Consider the following 21,618-nt stretch of genomic DNA (forward strand, 5'->3'; position numbering starts at 1 on the left):
CTTTTGGCTCCTCATCCCAAATCACCCGTTTCCAATCTTCTACCGTCCACTGTTCGTACTTTATTGCAAACTCGAGCCAACGCTTCTTATGACGATATTAAAGTTGAGACTTCTTCACCTTTTTTCGGGCCACCATTCCAGACTTGTGGAATGCACGTGGCATGGTACTTGCCTGGACGTCTGTGATCTTACTATTACGAAGCATACAAGCCACCTCCACTGCAGTGTTTGTCGCACTAGAACTGAAAGACCTCGTGATAAGCCGACATATTGCAAATAATCTGACCCAAGAGAGAGTCAAAAGAGCCACCCCATAAATGCAAATCCGACCATTAAAGGATATAAAAATATATATGAAGTTTATTAGACACAACACACACGCATTAAAAAATTGTATACAATATAGAACAAAGTGCGGCATGCAATAAAATATATGTAACCGACACACACAGGTCCACTGAGTTATCACATATGAATGTATGCGTTATGAACCAGCATATAAAGCAATACAATAAATCACATATAGCAAATGTAAGGTAAGGTAAGACCACTAGAATTGAAGATACAGGCAGACCGACATGGGGTCAAATATCAAGAGCCAAACCTACATAGCCAGCTGGTGCAGTGGACCTGGAAACATAACAAGCGCCCAACGCGTGTCGCCGGAGCAATCCGGCTTCCTCAGGGGTAAATGACTGTGTGTTGGGGCGTCAGTTGATATAGGTTGTTAAATAAGATATAATTGCATTCACCTGTGCAGCAGGAACTGTGGTCAGTGTGTGAGCATATCAGACTCCAGTGAAAGCAGGAAACCGGAAGTGTACGTCACATGATCGGCTGGTAGAACGCATGGTGGAACGCATATGCGCTCCACCAGCCAAAACACAGCCACATAACAAGAAAGGACACTAAGGACACACATTTTTGAACTAAACATTGTTAGGTAAGGTCATCTGGAGCCACAGAGGCAATGCCAGGCAAGCTGGTAAATACTGGGGACGATATTTCCAAACCGGATGTGAGTAATCACATAACCGGAAGTGAAGTGCCGCTGTGGAACGCATAGTGCGCTCCACTGTGAATAGTGGAGCGCACGATGCGTCCAGCACACGCACAGACGCACGGCAGCATACTGGAGGGAACAGGGGAGGCAGACACAAGGAGGATGGGGGTAATGTAGTGATAATATGCAGGACAGAACTCGATCAATATAACTGTCACTGCAATAGTAAAGTGAGTGCATATACAGCCACTAATATATGCATAAATAATAATCATGATGAATAATAATATAACAAATACATAACAGTGAGCATACTGATGGAAATTTGGACCTATACATACATACAAAATATACTAAATTCATGTATGCAATGTATGAAGAGGACATAGACATAGATTATATATGATATAATTGGTGCATATAAAGGTATATTTGTGTAAGGGGCTTACGGTAGTACAGTGAAGAGCCCTGGGAAAGCAGGGAATGAGTGCAGTCGGTTGTGGTGTGCCGAACCCGAGGATGAGGTAGGCCTGAGAAAGAAGAGGGCCTACCCAAGGAAAAGATATGGAAGAAATGAGTTGTAAATGAGTGGAGTGGTGGGAGGGTCAAAAGCTCAGACCTCAATGATGCAGGAGCCAGGTAAGGGGAGTGCCCTAAATAGGCTGGAGGCGGACCTCAGCCCCTCCCACAAATCCAGGCAATTTGCCTTAATACTTGTGTAAGGGGCTTACGGTAGTACAGTGAAGAGCCCTGGAAAAGCAGGGAATGAGTGCAGTCGGTTGTGGTGTGCCGAACCCGAGGATGAGGTAGGCCTGAGAAAGAAGAGGGCAAAAATGGAAATAAACCAGTTTATTGTAGCCAATTGATATATCAATAGCTCAACCCGACATGTTTGGAAAGCCACTCTTAACTCTTGTGTTGGATTGGGAATGTATTGCGCGTAAGCGGATGACTTCCAGCGCCCCAATTTCCTGATGACATGAGTGAGGATGTTGGCACTGGAGGCCGTGGACGTGGCTCCAACGCGAAAGGAGTGCCCTGAGTAGTTGGCTGCGTTGAGGCCTAGTTGTGTGAGGGATGACCTGGCATGGGTCATGAAGGTGGTGGTGGTGAGTACCGAACCATGTAGTTGAAGTAGCGGTTGAGAGGGTAGAACTTGTGACGCTGATTGTAAGCATCCAGAACCCTGACTGGACACCATCTGTTGTGCGTGGGGTAATATGAAATGTTGACGGGTAAGTGCTGACTATTCTTGGAGTGAGGTAAGGACAGGATGTAGTGATCCATGTGTTATGACAAGTGGGAGACAAGAAGACAAGGTGAGGTTTGGGTCGTGGAGGCTGTAGTGAATTTCCCGGGACTCAGGAATCCGTAGAAGGCCAAGTAAATTGCCGTTTTGATGATGGAGTTGGTATCTGTTTCAAGAGGCGTGGCGTCCAGTAAGTCGGATAATGCTTTGAAGATATGATTGTTTATGGGTAGCCTCTGGGCTGGACGTGCGGGTTCCGTTTCCTGAATACCTCTGAGTATGGATTTGATCTGGTGCGAGGACATGAAGCTGATGTTATTGGGGTGTATGATTAGCATATGATGTTGAAATGCCAGTGAGATATAGTTTGATGGTGTTGTATGACATTGAGTTTGAGGTGGCCAAAAGAAGCAAACCCCGGAAGAGACGTCATGACAAAAGGGTGCGTGATGTTGTGTTCCAACAGGGACCTGTTGAATAGTGTGAACGCTCTGTCGTATGTTCTATGTGTATTGTCTGACAGTGCTAAGCGGGACAAAGACTGGCTATGCCGCATGATGCCTTCTAATCCAGAATGAGCTGTTGAAATGATGGAGTGATGGAGGCCGTGGGTGACGCTGATGGGAGAGCTTGATGAAATGCCTGAAATTTGACGCGAGACAGATTGTCAGCTGCCGTATTGCACACCCCCGGGACATGGAAACAATGTAAGAAGAAATTATTGCAAGCGGCCAACCAAGGAAGTCTCCGCAGAAACCTCACGATTGTGAGAGATTTGGAACGATCCTGTTGATGATCTGGCAGGTCGCCTGGTTGTCTGAATAGCACCGGACCGACATGTTTGCCCATGAATGACCCTACGCCACGGCAGCCGCCACAATGGGGTAGATCTTGAAAAGCGCTGAGGCAGTGGAGAATCCTTCCAAACCCCGGACCGCAGGAGGCCAGCTGCCCCACAGCCAATCGTTCCCAAAAATGGCCGCGAAGCCTGTGGTAGATGCCGCATCTGACCAGATAGAGGGGGAAGAGTCCGACAGCTGAGGGAGAAACAAGCTCCCGCCATTCCAGGTGGACAGAAATCTCCCCCACATGCCCAGACCTGCCGCAGCGTGGGCATCCAGGGACAACCTGTGCGAGTCGTGTAGGAAAAGGGGGAGAGGTGCAGGAGCCGTGATATAAATGAGCGACCCTGAGGTGGATGCGCATGGCAAAGTTCAGGGAGCCCAGCAGGGACTGCAGTTCTTTGCGGTTGCCGGTGCCGAGTTGAAGGTAGTTGTCTATGTGGGCGAGAATGTCCTGGATCTTCCCGGATGGCAAACTGGCTTGCATTGAGGCTGAATCCAACTGGGTACCCAGGAAAGGTGATGACCGTGTCTGGCCCTTCTGTCTTCTTGGTGGCGATGGGTACCCCAGGTTCCTCCTCCGGTATTATGCGCGCCGGGCTGACTTCTTGGCCCTCCAGGCTAACGGTCGGCGTGATCACTGGCAATCCGGCCGGCGCCGGTGACGCTGCCGGTGGTGGCCCTGCCAAGGAGAGGGTCGTGGTGACCGATTCCAGCCTCTCCAACCTGGCGTTGACTTTAGACATGGATGTCATTAGAGAGGACAGCATGGTATGTATATCCCCTGTGCTGGACTGGCTAGGTCCTTCCCCTGCCTCCCTGTTATCGGTTGGCGTGCGCAGCCGCCGGAAAAGCTCTGCTTTCCTCGCCGTGGCGGGGAAGGGAACATGCCGTTACCTTAACTCTGTCGTTATGCGCGGGATTGTCCAGGATCTGATGGGTGCTGGACTGGCTAGATCGTCTCCCTGGGTAGCAGTGACGGATCTAGCAGGGGTGCCAGGTAGGGAGAAGTTCTCTATCCCTTCCAGAGACATAGTAAAACAAAACAGTTGATTAGCTTGGGGAAACACAGGATCGAGCTGGCAAGCTAGCTAGGCCGGACGGCGAAAAAATTATACTTGCATGGTGACAAATGAGGCCCTGTTAATTTGCCAAGCGGCTTGAGAGGCTCTACCTATGATTTGGCGCGAGGGGTTAATGAGGCCACTTGTGGTAGTGGCAGGAGCGTTGGCCTCTCGGTGACTGTAAGACAGGACTAGGGGAAGGGAGTGACAGGTGAGGCCCTCTCTATGCAACACGCGAGGCGGCTTACTAACGAGGTGGCGCGTTGGGCGGGTGCCTCTGTACGTTTGAGGCGGGGTGTCGGCCTCGCGGGACCACTAACTGCTGGCGAAGCCAAGAAGGGGTAACCTAGTGGGATGATGGTGCCCCTAAAGCCAGCACGCTGACCCTAACGGGATCATCCGAAATGTAAGGAAGACTTTTGTTAATGAGCAGGTGAACGTACCTCGTAGTAAGAAAAATTCTCCGGATACACGGTAGTGCAAAATACAATATAGGTTGACCGCCTGAAAAAGGGGGGAGGGTAGACATAAAATAGCGTGATGAAAAGTGAAATGTATATGGTACATATGCATGACCCGGAGGATCATGACGGTTGTTTAATGAAATGACAGTGTGCGCCTGGTGTGGAAAGAGACCAGCGCGTGCCGCATGCCTGCACAAGTGGGAACGTGCGGTTCGTAATCCAATGGTATGTATTGGTTTGTGTCTTTTTTTTTTTTTTATCTTTATTGGCAACCAGTTGATATCTCTTCCCCCGCTTTGTTTTTTTTATTTATTTTTTTATCTTTATTGGCAACCAGTTGATATCTCTTCCCCGCTTTGTTTTTTTTATTTTATTTTTTATCTTTATTGGCAACCAGTTGATATCTCTTCCCCCCCTTTGTTTTTTTTTTATTTTTTTTTTACCTTTATTGGCAACCAGTTGATATCTCGCAGGGGGCTGCTGGGGTGATGTTTACTGCAGGGTACTTTAGTTGGGCGTGCTGGAAGCCCCCCCTGCAGCCTGCGCAGGAGGGGCCTGCTGTGTGACCGGCGCCCCCCGGAGCTCCGCCGACCAGCCGAGCCAGACCGCACGACGGCGGCCCCCCGCATCAGATGCGGTGCGAACGGCCGCCGGGACACCGCGCATGCGCCGACGAAACGCCGCGCATGCACAGTATCCCAGCCGCGCATGCGCAAACCAGGCACCAAGACGCGGCCGGGCGCCATCGACCGTGCGGCAGGAGGAGCGGCGGAACAGGCCGGAGGCGGTGGGGAGGGGATGCTTGTGGCAGCGGTATGCCCAGTGAAGGTGGACATGAAGGGAGGGTGTACCGGGTGCACCGCAGCTGGCACCTGTAGCCGTGCCCATGAACATGAGGAGGAGGGGGTGGGCATGAATGTGGATGATGTGGGGTGATATGAACTGACCCAGAAATGGGGAATGAGCCCGGAACCACCGGGGTGCTAACCGGAGTGTTGGTACTGTGGGAAGACGCCAGAATAAAACATGAGAGAAATGAGATGCCGGTGATTGATGCGAGAAAGCCGTGACATTGGTGCAGCGTGTATGAGATGAAACAAACAGAAATGGGGGATTAGCCCAGGAACCATTGGCCGCCTGCTGTAGAGCTGTTGACCGGAATGGTGGTACGGGTGTGAACAAATTGTGCATGAACAAGGCGTGACAGAAATGAATACTGGTGACTTGTATGAAAATCCGTGACATTGGTGCGCGTTTGATGAAATGAAATGGTACAGGGGCAACCGTGAGGCCCCGGCTGTACCGTATGGATGACTCATACGCATTTGTGCTCCCGCAGCCGTGCACATGAACATGAGGAGGGGGGGGCATGAATGTGGATGATTGTGGGGGGATAAAGACTGAAAAAGAAATGGGGAACGAGCCTGGAACCACAGGGGTGCTGACCGCAGTGTTGTTACTGTGGGAAGATTGCTTGAACAAGACATGACAAAATGAGATACTGGTGACTGTGAGAAAGCCGTGACATTAGCACAGCGTCTATGAAATGAAATGAAACAGAAATGGGGGATTAGGCCAGAAACCTTTGCCGCATGCTGCAGAGGTGTTGACCGGAATAGTGGTACGGTGTGGACAAATTGCGCATGAACAAGGCGTGACAGAAATGAATACTGGTGACTTGACTGAGAAAACCGTGACATTGGTGCAGCGTATGATGAAATGAAATGAACCGGTACAGGGGGCAACCGTGAGGCCCCGGCTGTACCGTATGGATGACTCAGAAAACCACTGCCTGCATGCCGCAGGGGTGTTGACCGGAGTGGTGATACGGTGTAGATAAACTTATGCATGAACAAGACATGACAGAAATGAAATGCTGGTGACTTGGGCGAGAAAGCCGTGACATTAGTGCAGCGTTTGGTGAAATGAAATGAACAGAAATGGGGGATTGCCCAGGAAACGACTGCATGCTTGCCGCAGGGGTGCCGACCGGAATAGTGGTACGGTGTAGACAAATTTGTGCATGAACAAGGCGTGACAGAAATGAAATACTGGTGACTTGTACGAGAAAACAGTGACATTGGTGCAGCGTTTGGTGGAATGAATTGAACCGGTACAGGGGGCAACCGTGAGGCCCCGGCTGTACCGTATGGATGACTCGCAGTTTAACGGGCAAACGTGACCCACAGTGAACCGAGTAAAGCCGGAAAAATAGAACCGAAACGCTCCAAATCCAGAACTGATGGCAACGAAAAACTCCCAGAAATTCAGCGACTCGCAGGTAACTCTCCAGACACTCCACAAGCCCGGAGTGCCCTAAATAGGCTGGAGGCGGACCTCAGCCCCTCCCACAAATCCAGGCAATTTGCCTTAATACATATACATATATCAAGCATATCTGACACAAACACCTGTATACATGGTGCTGTCAGAAATCCCAATACGCATCCCTACAAGAACATAAGCGTTAATAAAAGTGAACAGTAATATACATGTATGCTGAACAATATACAATATACATGCATGATAATGGATGGCCCTAATATAAAATCCAAGATCCAAAAAGGACCTACAGAAGAAGGGGAAAAAAAATATTAAATGTGATAAGGAAAAACCAGCGTGAAAAGACCACAAATGTGGAAGTGAAAAGAATGGTGGAAACAGAAATGCCCGAACCGTGCGTGTGAAATAGTGAATGAAAGTGAGGACGTGAGAAGAGCCTGTAAAGATTGACATAAAGGGGTTAGTGCAAATAAAAAATTATTTAATACGGTACCAATAATAATAAAACACATAAGCCTTCTATGATCTATGTCCTAACTGCAGCCCCCCGAATTAAGCCCCCGTAGAGGCAATGGTTGCTCAATGCCCAATCTGTGCCATAATGTATGGCTATTATCTGCCTCAATGCAATGGCTGGATAGCACACTATTAAGATAAAATGGAATAAATACCTCCACATAAAACAGGGACCCCCTAATGTACCCCCACTATTAGTGCTCTAATGGCACAAGGAATATACGCTGCTATTCCTATATGCCCGCCATGGTTTGTTTGATAAACCCCGGGTATCTAGACGGGGGAATAGTAAATGACCCCAATCATGAGGGTTAAGAGGCCACCCCCCAATATCAGGTATGGTAGAAAGCAGTGAACGTGAGTTCCTCATTTAATCCATGCGGGGTAACTGTATCCAGATTGAAAATCCATTTGGACTCGAGACGCAATAGTTGAGAGGTAGCCCCTCAAATTCATGCGTACCAGGTCAAGTCCCGCAATCCTATATCCGGAAATTATACACTGGTGACAATCCTGAAAATGTGCAGCGACTGAGGTTAACGGTTTCTTTGCTTGAGTCCTATCCCGTCGGGCCAAAGCAATATTTGATAGATGTTGTTGAATGCGTTTCCGTACTTCCTGGCCGGTCTGTCCCACATATAGCTTCCCACATTCACAGATGAGTGCGTAGATTACATTTCTTGTACGACAGTTGATGTAATGATCCAAAGATATCGCCGCCGGAAGCCTGCAGGTAGAGAAGGAATCAGCACAGATCATATATTGGCAGATATTACAATTTCCGCATGGGTATGTCCCGCGTAATCTGACACCCCTCCCCAACCCCTGTGTGGGCCTCTGGAAATGGCTACGTACCAATTTGTCCCGTAGATTTGGGGCTCTACGTGCAATGATCTTCGGAGTTGGATTTACATGGTCGCTCAGCTTGGGATCCGCCAATAGGAGATGCCAATGTGCATTTAGTATTGTACAGTATATAAATCACGCCATTGGTTATTGTATTTGGTGATAAGATGGACCTGGGTATTCCGGGGTTTAGTTTTAGATTTCAACAATTCCAGGCGATCAGTTGTCTTCGCCCTTTCAAAAGCCCCTGAAATTACTTTCTTCGGGTAGCCACGTGCTCTGAATCTGTTCGTCAAATCGATAGAGGCCTCACTGAAGTCAGGGGTGGTGGTGCAGTTGCGGCATAGTCTTAGGAACTGGCCCTTAGGGATCCCTCTCCGCAGGTGGGCCGGATGGAAGCTGTCGAAACGTAACAGACTGTTTGTTGCAGTTTCCTTGCGGAAAAGTGATGTGCGAATGCCCTGTTCGTCAAGTTTCAGTCGCAAGTCCAGAAAGTCAGCGGTAGTATCCGATATCTTATAGGTGAGTGAGATGTTGAGTGAGTTGGTATTCAACAAGCTAACAAACTCAGTACACTGTTCAACTGTGCCCTGCCAGAAAATCAAAAGGTCATCAATATAGCGATACCATGCAAGTACATGTTCACCATACATTGCAGTGGGGTACACGTGTGTCTCCTCCCACCAACCTAAAAATAGGTTGGCATAGGAGGGCGCACATCGTGCACCCATCGCAGTCCCCGATACTTGTCTGTAAAAAACACGATCAAACACAAAGTAATTATGGTGGAGGACAAACTCCAAGAGGCTCACCAGAAATGTGTGGTGTGCCGGATCTCCAAAGGATGATTTTTGGAAGAAGTACTGGGTGGCTTGTAGACCATCACTGTGCAAGATGTTTGAGTAAAGGGACTCAACGTCATACGTGAGTATCAATGTCCCCGGTGGAAATTGCATCTCCTGTAGGTGTTGTACCAGCTGCATGGAGTCCCTGAGATGCGATTTGAGACATATTGACACCGATATTTTGCCTGGACGTCCACCTCTTGGATTTAGACGGACTTCATTTTCTATTCTTCCAAATGTCATGGCGCTCACATGATGCAGTTTGGCAATTTCCTTGGCTGAGGTACTGCTATCGATGAGGTGGATGATGCTGTTTCTCTTTTCTAGGGAAATCTTCTTCATGGCTGCTCCTGGATTAGATCCAGTGACCTTTCACTTGGGAATCAACCTAATAACACACTGATCTACTAGGGCAGGGGTCTCCAAACTTTTCAACAGGAGGGCCACATTGAAGATTTTACAAGTATTCGGGGGCCGGAAAAAAAAATCAGTTATGTATTAAATTAAATGTATATATTTTACATGGATCGTTTTTGTAATCAGCATGATATGACTGAGAACAAAAGAGAAAAAACTTTAGCAAAACAACGCAAAGACACCCGTGTCCCTATCAGCGGTGTCCCCATCAGCACAGCAATGTCCCCATCAGCACAGCAATGTCCCCATCAGCACAGCAATGTCCCCATCAGCACAGCAATGTCCCCATCAGCACAGCAATGTCCCCATCAGCACAGCAATGTCAGCATCAGCACAGCAATGTCAGCATCAGCACAGCAATGTCAGCATCAGCACAGCAATGTCAGCATCAGCACAACAATGTCCCCATCAGCACAGCAATGTCCCCATCAGCACAGCAATGTCCCCATCAGCACAGCAATGTCAGCATCAGCACAGCAATGTCAGCATCAGCACAGCAATGTCCCCATCAGCCGTGTCACCCTTAAGCACAGCAATGTCCCCATCAACGATGTCCCCATCAGAACAGCAATGTCCCCATCAGCGGAGTCCCCATTAGCAGCTGATAGGGGCCACCACTGATGGGGACACTGCTGTTGGGGACGCGGCTGATGGGGACACCATTGATGGGGACACCCGTGTCCCTATCAGCGGTGTCCCCATCAGAACAGCAATGGCCAAATCAGAACAGCAATGTCCCCATCAGAAAAGCAATATATTACCATAAAAAAAAAAATATTCCCATCAAAAAAACAATATTCCCATCAGAAAAACAATATTCCCATCATGGGGACACCCACTGATGGGGACGCTGCTGTTGGGGACATTGCTGTGCTGATGGGGACACCACTGATGGGGACGCTGCTGTTGGGGACATTGCTGTGCTGATGGGGACACCACTGATGGGGACACCATTGATGGGGACACCCGTGTCCCTATCAGCGTTGTCCCCATCAGCACAGCAATGTCCCCATCAGCGGTGTCCCCATCAGCACAGCAATGTCCCCATCAGCGGTGTCCCCATCAGCACAGCAATGTCCCCATCAGAACAGCAATGTCAGCAAACTCAGAATACATTTTATTTTGCCCCCTCTCACTCAGAATACATTTTATTTTGCCCCCTCTCACTCAGAATACATTTTATTTTGCCCCCTCTCACTCACAATACATTTTATTTTGCCCCCTCTCACTCAGAATATATTTTTATTTTGCCCCCTCTCACTCAGAATATATACAATGTGAGAGGGGGCAAAATAAGATATATACAATTTTGCTCCACAGGTGGGGAAAGTGGAATATCGATAAAGAGGGGAAAATGGAATATATACAGAGGGGGCAAAATGGATATAAATAGAGGGGCCCTGTATATATCCATTTTGCCCCCTCTGTATATATTCCATAATCATTTATCCCCTGTGTGTATATATTGCATTTTTGCCCCCTCTGTTATCTGTTTAATTTTTTTTCCATTTTTTTTGCCTTTTTTTCTTATTGAAATATATTTTTGTTCCCCATTGGTCCCCTGTGGAGGATTTCTTGCCTGACATTTAGTTCCATGCCAGGTGCCCCCCTGTGAGTTATAGCCAGGCAGTGGTGGTGTGCACATTTAAAAAAAAAATACTTACCTCGTCAGACTGCTCCGCTCCCGCCTTCTTGCTCTTGCTTGCAGCCCACAATCCTGTCTTCCAGCGTGCGTTGTGTGATCCCGCGAGACCTGGCTGGCGCGATATCACAGCGCCACCAGGCCTGAATGGGTGGAGGCGGAGCCCGAATGGATGGAGGCAGGGCTGGGGTTGGTGGGGCGGCGCAACTACTCACAGAGGCCGGGGGCCCAAGCGACCAGCCATTTACATAAAAATGTTAAAATTACTTGCGATGGGGCGACGGAGCTGCGGGCCCCCCCCACCGCCGGGCCCGGTCGCGGTCGCATCCTCTGCGACCGCGATCGTTACGCCCCTGGGCGGTTGTGCGGATTTGGTTCCTGCAACCTGCCAGCTGCGGGCGGGCCGGATCGAACGCACAATCGGGCCGGATGTGGCCCGCGGGCCGGGGTTTGGAGACCCCTGTACTAGGGAATGTGAGAACAGGTTGTAATTTGTAGTATAGAAGAAAAAGATTGTTCCACCACTAGGAGCAAAACAGTAACAATGCAGTTAGAGGACAAGAATCTGCAGAACTAATCATATGCTGAATAGTTGCAAGTCCAGTTTATGTATGAGATGGCCAAGATGATGGTCTATAAAATGATGGTAGTCTTACGTTGGAAGCTGTAGTGGATGGTGAGATATGGAGCCTGAAAGTCAAAAGTTCTAAACATTGTTACCCTTTTGCTCCTCATTGTATCCCTTACATCCAGTGATGTCTCCTCTGAGGCAGACGTTCTCTTTCCTCATCTTCTCTATTTAGACCAGACCGCCATGATGATTTCTTTCAGCCGCGTCTCGTCTGTGGAGAGTTTGACAGACATCGTAGTTACTTTTCTATGATCCCACCCCAATACTTTGCCCACTGTGCTCCCCAATACTACACTGCAGAAAGTCCCCCTGAAAATACTAGTAACACACAGATAGTGCCCTCATCAATAATTATTGGCACACGGTGCCCTAAAAAATATTTGCCCCCAGCAAATAATGTCCTTTTAGTGCAATAAACATAATGTCTCCCAAAAATAATTGTGATGAGCTGATAAAGTGTCAGGATGCCCCCAGCAATAGTGCTCCCAAAAGTCCCCCCAATAATAATAATTGTCTCCCAGAGTGCTCTTGGATATACTCTTGGATAACCCCTTTAATCAAATGAAATTGGTTGTTCGCTCAGCCCTATCTATATAAAAAATACTAAAAACATGACAGTGCGGAAAAATGCCACCAAAAAAACAAACTATGGGGGTCATTTATCAAACTGGTGTAAAGTACAACTGGCTTAGTTGCTCGTAGCAACCAATCAGATTCCACCTTTAATTTTTGACAGCTCCTGTGGAAGATGAAAGAAGGAATCTGATTGGTTGCTAGGGGCAACTAAACCAGTTGTACTTTACAGCAATTTGATAAATGACCCCCTATGTATGAATCCATCCTTAGGGAATTTCCCTTTAGTCTGGAGCAGCACCAAGTTGTTATGTCTGGGCTTCCAGAAGACATTGGGGCAGATTTATTATCTCCCTGCGCCACCTTTTGGCATAAAAAAAACATGTTTGCGACTTTTTAAATGCCACTTGCAACAAATCTAGTCGCAAGTGGAGTTTTTACGCCTCCCTCACCACTTTCCCAAAAAGAGGGCATGGCAAGGGCGGACCTGGCACATTTATCTTCACTAGTGCCAACGGAAGATAGAAATTGAGGTTAAGCTACTTTCACACTTGCGGCAGAGTGATCCGGCAAGCAGTTCCGTCGCCGGAACCGCCTGCCGGATCTGGCAATCTGCATGCAAACGGACAGCATTCGTAGACGGATCCGTCTCTCCGTTTGTCATACGGACAAACTGATCAGTTTCTATTTTATTCACATTTTTACCGATCTGCGCACAGATCCGGCATTCCGGTGTTTTTAATGCCGGATCCTGCACTAATACATTTCAATGTAAATTAATGCCGGATCCGGCATTCCGGCAACTGATCCGGAATTTTGGACAGAGATCATACCGCAGCATCCTCCATCCAAAACGCAGTTCAGGGACTGAGCTGAAGACATCCTGAGCGGACTGCTCTCCGTTCAGAATGCACGGGGATAAAGCTGATCAGTTCTTTTCCGGTATTGAGCCCCTAGGACGGAACTCAGTGCCGGAAAAGAATAACGCTGGTGTGTAAGTGCCCTTAGCTCCAAGCTGGCGTAGATTTCATTCAGATGCACGGACTGCCGGAGGATGCGTCTCATTTATAAAGAGGCCCACGCTTAATAGTAATAAGACCCTGTTTTGCCACTTCATAATGCCGCTGTCCACCTTAGCAGGGGACGAGCCATCTCCCCTGGCAAATTCACATCCATAAATGACGATTTAGAATTGATTCCGGTCTGGCGGCGTAGATTTCAATGACAAGGCACCCATCTTATGACAAGGCGTGCGCCTGGTCTTAAGTAAATGACCCCCAATCACTAGTTTTGCGCAAGACATTTCTGAAGCATAACCAGCATCATGGCCATAATAAATAACCTAACCATTGCAGCCAGGACGCTTGTTTTCTCAGCGATGATGTCACCAGCGACCTCCAGGGGTCTCCTCCGGCTCGCTAAACCCAACACTCCCCTCAAATCACGTCACCAGACTACAACTCCCGGCAGGCGACGCATGTGTGATTGTGTGTGTGTGGGGGAGGGGCCTTCCTGCAGCCCACTTTAATGCGGTGGGCGTGGCCAACAAAGGATCGCAGCTAAGCCCCTCCCCCTTCTCCGCGGCCGCCATGTTTATGCCAGAGAGACTATGACAGGAAGGAGAAGCTTCTGCTAGCTGCGCCGGCTGCGTGCAGAGAGACGCACGGACGGAAGAGGCTGCGGCAGATCGGGAGCCGGCTTCAGCACGGTCGTGTCGCTGCTCTGTCCTGTCCGGTGACAGAGCTGCTCGGTGCTCGGGAGGGGGTGACGCAGTTTCCGGGAATGAGGCAGTGAAGGGCTCCGGAGCCGCTGTGTGTGTGTCTGCCTAGAAATACCTCTCCCTCCCCGCGGGGTATTTATAGATCGGGACCAGGAGCGATCCGTGTTCTGCCGATTAACCCCCTCACCCCCTGCAGGAGTGAAACTTTCCAGCGTGCAGGGGGAGGGCAGCTCGTCACCTGCTACAGAAGACCCCACTGTGCCCCCCCATGCCAAGGCTGCCCCCTGCACCCCTGGAGACCCCTCTGCTGCTCTGGATATAACACAGCCGCTGGGAAGTATCAGCCTCATCATCCTCTGCAAGTTCCTCTGCTCTGTGCCCCTCTGTCATTGTCAAGATGTCAAATCCTGTGCCAGCGGACATGGTAAGATGCCCCCAGAACTGGTATATGCGCTGTCATTACTGGATGCCAGTGCCCCATACTGACCTTTACCAGCATGCCCACTCATCACTGTAGTTGGCATCGTCTGTATCATTTCTATAGCGCCAACCTATTCCGCAGCCGTGTACATACCTGTCAGCCCCTATACCGCCACGTCTCCTCTGTCCCTGCCCGTGTGCGCGGCGCGCTGTGCCTGGCATTACCGGACGCTACTCGTTAGTAGTTGTGATGTGCAGATTACTGAAACTACAGCTCTCAGCATGCCCCCCTCACATCTGTACCTAGAAGAGCAGCCAAGGAAGTGTGCATGCTGGGAGTTGTAGTTCCACAGCAGCTGGAAGGTGGCAGACCCCTGGCTTGTTACCATTAGATTATAAGGGGGCGTATCTGTGGCATTGCCCGCAGGGGAAGGTCCTGGCGCTGAGACCCCCTCTGACAGATTGCTTGTGTTTCTCCTCGTTATTCCGGTTCCTAATTTGATTCTCCAGGGAATCCAGAGTCCATCCCTGGGGATCGGGGAAACTCGCGGGAGAACATGGGAACCCCGGTCTGCAAGAGAATAGTCCCAATCACTGGCCTTCCCTCCACTTCAGTGGACTCCAACCTGTTGCTCTCCAGCAATTGCAGAACTACCACTCCCAGCATGCCCTGACTGCCACATGTCGGAGACGGCTTGCTATGTGATTTCTGGATGAACCATTTAACGCGTCGCTGTAGACGATCATCGCGACGTATAAGCTCAGCGTCGTGTCCAGTATCTGGATCTCTCTGTTGTGGTTTTGGGGGCGTTGTTTGACCCCATGGCGGTACCCTATAGATCCTCAGCGGCTTGGCCCCTTGTGCAGCGTCTATCACACAGTCTATGGGGAAGTAAAATCCTAATGTGACCTGTCAGCAGATCGGACGGTTGAGGTTTGTCTTCCTTGGTGTCTCAGCAGTTACATCTGCAGTGCAGTCCTCTCCGAAATCTGCGCCCGTCTCTGTACTCGCAGCCTGTCAGATGTGTGGTCACGGTGTGTGATAGGGATCATCTGTGTCTGCCCGATGCCCGGAACCGCATTTCCTGTGGTTGGTAGCCGCCATCTTGTGCTTAAAGCAAAATGAATGGTGTCTTAAATCTTACACGTCCATTGTAGTCCGGCAGCGTAAGAATTCTGAGAGCGTAACCCGCGGCGGTCGACTATATAGCATGGCGACTGGTGCTCATTTGCCGTCTGGTTGGCATGCCTTTTCCATGGGCCTACGATCGGCAAGGGACTTGTAGTCTAGATTAGTCTGTGTATGGGGGCGTCCCGACTGGTAGCATGTTGCTTTATTTGTACCACTTCAAAAGGGGCAATCCAGGATTTTAGTATTGATGGCTTATCCTCTGATTGGGGGGCACCTGACACCCTGCACCTCCGCCGATAGCGCTGGTACTCCACCCCACCGACCGCTGCACAGTGGACAGAGCTCGGGGGGGGGGGGGGGGTCCTCTACTGGAGAATAGCTGATCAGTAGAGGTGTGGGGTGTCAGACCCCTGCCGCTCTTATATTGATGGTCTACAATAGCTTTGTGGTTTGGGATGTTTTTGTTGTCTTTTTCTTTTCTTTATGTTAGTGGCATTTTTTCCAAAATCACATAGGCTTCTCTATAGAACTGGAAAAAATTAATTGTTTAAAATGCCACTGAAAATCCAAAAACACCATGAAAAAAGCTTGAAATTGAATTTGTTGGCGCTGCAGAATATGTTGGTGCTATATAAATAAATATTATCATTTATTAAATACATGGCGCTTTGTAAAAGAGATGAAAAATTTGTGTGTGGAGGGGGGGGGTTTCTCGCGCCCTGCGTTCCAGAATTATGGCATAAAAAGTTGCAAACAGGGCTGTGTGAGGCTTTTTTTTTTAGATTATTTGCGCAAACCTTTTGGGACACTTTTTGCATTTTTCCGCCACACACTCCAGTTTCGGGAAGGCACGCTTAGCCTATGGAGCTGCTAGAAAGGGGTTGTCCAGTTTGCTATATGGATGACCAGGTCATCAATATTAGGTCGGCGGGGGTCCTACTCCCGACACCCCTGCCAGGCAGATGTTTGAGGAGATTGCCGCGCTCCTCCTTCACTGTTACCTCCTCGCCATCGCAGCACAGCTCCGCCATCCCACTCGCCTGCAGGAGCTGTCGTTTCTGCCTGCGCTGCTAGAAGCCCCTGCATGCTGAATGGCACCGTTAAAAGAAACGCCAGTAGGAGCATATTCACGCAGGTATTATCAACGTTTTTAAATCCAAAATTAGAAATCAATTGAAAAAGTAGAGAGAGGCCTTATGCACACGACCGTTGTTGTGGTCCCCATCCGAGCCGCAGTTTCCGCGGCTCCGATGCGGACCCATTCACTTCAGTGGGGCCGCAAAAGATGCGGACAGCACTCTGTGTGCTGTCCGCATCTGTTGCTTCGTTCCGTGGTCCGCAAAAAATAAAAAATAACCTGTCCTATTATTGTCCGTTTTGCAGACAAGAATAGGCAGTTATATCAATGGCTGTCCATGCTGTACCGCAAATTGCGGAACGCACACTGACGCCATCCGTGTTTTGCGGATCCGCAATTTGCGGACCGCAAAACGCACAACGGTCGCGTGCATGAGGCCAAAGTATTAGGAGCGGGTGCTGCTTCTCCTTTTTTGAATGCATTCCTGGTTTTGGCATAAAAATAAAATAAAAACAAACCTGATCAAAACCTGCCCATGTGAACGCACGCTTCTGGGCATTAGCAGCCCCTCCCCGATAATACTTCAGTACTTTGCATCTATTTTGATAGTATTGTGTGTTAAGTACCAGCTGTCAGACTATGAGTACGAGAGAGAAATCTGAACCGTCGGCATGTAATTGCCTCTCTGCCCGTAATGATTGTCGGATTTATCAGTCCGAATAAAGTTTTAGGTGTGACAATCCCCGGCTGATCTGTGTAGGTTCGGTGCCAATGTAGTGAAATAGCCCTGCAGTGATATATGGTGAAGTAGATATTGGACCGTACGCTGTGCAGCCCTAATGGTATGGCCAGGCAGTGCGGCTGCCGGGGGGCGTGCTTGGCTGAGCTGTCTGCCCGTACCCTGAGGCTAAGGCCCCCTTCACACAGGGCAATTATTGGGAACGAACTAAACATTCCCGATAATTGCCTGATCGTCAGCAGAGGTCATCTCCTGTGTATGGGGATATTCATCGGGTACATTGATCAAAAACTGGTGTAAAGAAAAAAAATTGGTTTAGTTGCCCCTAGCAGCCAATCTGATTCTACCTTTCCAGAGCGTCATCTGCCGTCGCCTCAATTTCCTGGCGCAGTGACATCAACGGCGCTGGCATAAAGTCTAGCGCTGTCAATATAAGGGGAGGGTAAGTGGGGCACCAGGGGAGTAACTGGAGCGGTGCTCAAACAACATAGGCTCGCCTCTTGGTGCTCCAGTGCCTCATTCGCATAGAAATAAAAGAGTAAATTTCTGGACAACGCCAGCACCTAGACAGAAAATACAGGTATCGTTTTACTCAACTACATCAACCCTACCAGGCTATATGTGGTTAAATAGGGTTGATCCTGGTGACAGATTTCATTTTAAATACAGGAAAAGCAAAGATATAAATGACAAGTTATACTGAATCTTTTTCCACAGAACTATACATCAGTCTGCTCTGCTCCTCCTGCGCTATAATACGCTGCCTGCAGATTGCATTTTGTGGCGACGGGTCCTCTTTAAAGGCGTATTCCCATCTGGGACATGGAAAGCATGTCGCTAGGATTTTCTGTCGGTGAGAAATAGGATGCAAGTCTCAGACCTGGGACCAGCGCCTATTTCCAGAACGGACCCTCCGAACTGAACAAAGAGCAGCTGCGCATGTGCGGCCTGGGTCAGCTATTTCCATAAGTCCCATAGGGGTGAATGGAGGAGTGGCTGCACTTGGCTGCTTTTTGTTCAGTTCTGAACATAGGACCGGATCCCAGGGGTGGGACCAGCACCTGACATGATGGCGTAGCCTAGTGATATGCCCATGTTTTCACAGTAGTATCAACCCCTTTAATGACCATGTGGTTTTGTGGGTTACTACATTGCCATTAAAGGTGCATGAGATAATAAAAAATCCCAGAGAACCCCTAAAATTTTAAAAACAAACAAAAAAAAAACACCTTACATACGCGCTGGTTTCAGCAGCACAGTTCTCTGCGCCTCTGGTCTGGTACTCCCACCGTGTACAGTGATGTGCTGCAGAGGACAGTGATTGGCTGCAGCGGTCACATGCCGTATCTAAGAATGTCACCGCTGCTGTGTGAGGAACGGTGCTGGAGTAAGTGGTGTGTGTGTGATGTTTTTTATTTTAAGATGTAATGGAGTTTGTCTGAAATGAATTGTTTTGGAGTCGGACCACCCCTTTAACTATGGAAAACCGAGCAGTCTGTAATGAGTCACTGGAATACCGCTGTGACCTGCAGGGCCGTGCGGTTGTTGCCACGCTGCGGTCACTTTACAGCCGCTGGCTGCATCTAGGCTCGGACACTTGTGTCGCGTCGAATCCAATAATCATCAATGGGGTGACGAGGCGACAGTTGTTAAAAATCCAGCGCTTTGGTCATCATGGGCCACAGTGCAAATCGATTACCTGCAAAATGTCTGAGATTTGGCTGTGTTTGGACCGCCCTCACATAGCCGCGCGCCGGCTAGCTGCGTTACCTTCTGAGACTTGCTATTGCCTGTAGCCGCAGTATTTTAGTTTTTAGTGCTATACCGTTGATTGTAAAGAGGTTTTCTGAGACTTTAGAACTGATGACCTATCTGCATAGATCATCAGTATCTGATCGTGGGGGTCCGACACCTGGGACCCCCGCCGGTCAGCTGTTCAAGAAGGTAGCAGTTCATTGGTCATGGACCTAGGAGCAGCTCATCCCTATAGAAGTGAATAGGACTGAGCTGCAATACCAAGCACAGCCACTATACAATGTACGGCGCTGTTTGGTGAGCTGAGAGAAGGCTGCAGGAGCATCCGTGGTGCCTTCTCAGTCAGCTGATCGGCGGGGGTCCCGGGTATCTGACCCCCACTGATCAGATACTGATGACCTATCCTGAGGTCATCAGTTCTGAAGTCTTGGAAAACCCTTTAAACTCTAAGGGCTGATTCACATGTGCCGGCCACATCTCCCGGGCCAACCGCGGCACCCCTGACCCAAACTCACTGTATCATAGTCAGTTCCTTTGAGATGGCGCGGCTATTGCACAGTACAAAAGGCCTGCGATCACAATAGAACTGTCATAAATGACTATAATGCAGCCAGTTCCGGTCAGGGGAGCCACGGCTGACACACAGACCGCGTTTCCCTGGCCGATCGCGGTCCCGTAAATCTGTTCTTTCATACGTGCAGCATCCTATGGATCATGCTACGATTTTTTCCATATGAAATCGGAGACGTACAGAGGTTCGCTGGAGGCACCTGTTTGGGGACACTATTACCGAGCTGTAATATGTCCGTGTTCACACCTTGCAGAATAATTCCGTCTTTTCATAGTGGAACGTCATTGAGCTGCCTGATGGCGGTCAGATTAGTGCAGGCACACAAGACCGTCCTAGTGGCGGAGGTGTATGAGTGGAGGGCTGCTCATGCTTTGTATGGTAATGCGGGTCGGCTCTGCTATGTGTGCGCTGAATGCGGCCATTGTCTTCTGCGTCTCGCTCGTGTGTGGTGAGCGGGGCATTAGAAGACATTGTCCTAGACTTTACCAGCCTGGTGCACAATGTGTCATTATGGTGCCATTGAACGCATAACTCCCACCACTTGAATTATTCATCGGGCAGTGGTAACGGGACCGCCGGTGACAACAGTTTACTGTCCTCTGGTCTTTTGTCCTGGCCTCGCTGCGCATCGCCACTTAGACCCCTTTTTGTTTTCCGCCCCCCCTCCTTGTTGGGACGACCGTCACCGCGGCTCTGGATGACAAACATGAATGTACAGATAAAAAAACGAAACTGCTGTGATAAATCCGTGAAAATGGCTCGGCTATAAAAGTGCTGGGAATGTTCTAGTGGTGTGCCTTGGGCTACATGCACACGACCGTAAAAAAAAAAAAAAAGTCTGTTAAAAACTGACATGGACGTTTATTTCACTGATGCCTTTCTGAGAGACTGAAGTTAAAAATGGACCCATTCAATTGTATGGGGACGGTATGTCAGTGACAAACGGACAAGACAGAACATGTTCTATTTTCTGACGTCCGTTTTTCACTGGCTGTCAAACAAACTGCTGTGTCAATAACCCCATAGACTATCATTGGTCTTAAAACGGTCGGGTGATGGCCGCAAAAATAAAAATAAAATAATGTACATCACATGTTTGTTTTTCACTGTCGTGTGCATGTGACCTTAAAGGGACGGGCTGCCGTTTACAAATAGCTGCGTCCTATTTCTGTGACCCCCAGCTGTAATTTGCATTGGAGCCTGGCAGCAAATTTCAAAAGCGGACATGTCAGGAGAAGAGACAGCTCCTCATTAAAGCGGTAGTCCTTAGATTAAGTTATCCCCAATCCACAGGTAGGACCCCCAATGATCGCAAGAATGGGGCCCTGTACCCCCTCCCTGCATCCCCCTGAAATGAACGGAGCGTCTGGTTGGGCATGCATGCGGCCGCTCATTTCTATGGGAATTGCAGAGATAGGGGAGCGCTGCACTCTATCTCCTATAGAAATGACTGGAGCGGCCGCACACATGCCCAACCGGCCGCTCCTTTAATTTCAGAAAAGCTGCAGGTGGTATGGGGACCCCCAGCAATCTAATAGTTACCCCATTAGTTATAACTTTAATCTAACCGGAATACCCCTTTAAGGCATGTACCCATGGACTATGATAGTGTCACCCAACCTGTTCACAACCGAGCAGTTAGGCTACATGCACACGACCGTTGTGTGTTTTGTGGTCCGCAAATCGCGGATCCGCAAAACACGGCATGGACAGCCTTTAATATAACTGCCTATTCTTGTCTGCATCTTTTGCGGCCCCGTTGAAGTGAATGGGTCCGCAGCCGAGCCGCCAAAACTGCGGCTCGGATGCGGACCAAAACAACGGCTGT

At 49.1% G+C, this 21,618-nt stretch overlaps 1 protein-coding gene across 1 annotated transcript in view; it reads left to right on the forward strand.

The window, feature by feature from the left end:
• The first annotated feature begins 13,932 nt into the window (after positions 1-13,932).
• UBL3 (ubiquitin like 3) overlaps positions 13,933-21,618 on the forward strand; it is a 115,841-nt gene continuing 108,155 nt past the window's right edge. Inside the window, exon 1 of the mRNA XM_040426166.1 lies at positions 13,933-14,519. Within this exon, the coding sequence (XP_040282100.1) occupies positions 14,493-14,519 (27 nt within the window). The 5' untranslated portion in view covers positions 13,933-14,492. The remainder of the gene's footprint in view (positions 14,520-21,618) is intronic.

Source organism: Bufo bufo, chromosome 3, assembly GCF_905171765.1.
Source record: "Bufo bufo chromosome 3, aBufBuf1.1, whole genome shotgun sequence".
Lineage (NCBI taxonomy): Eukaryota > Metazoa > Chordata > Amphibia > Anura > Bufonidae > Bufo > Bufo bufo.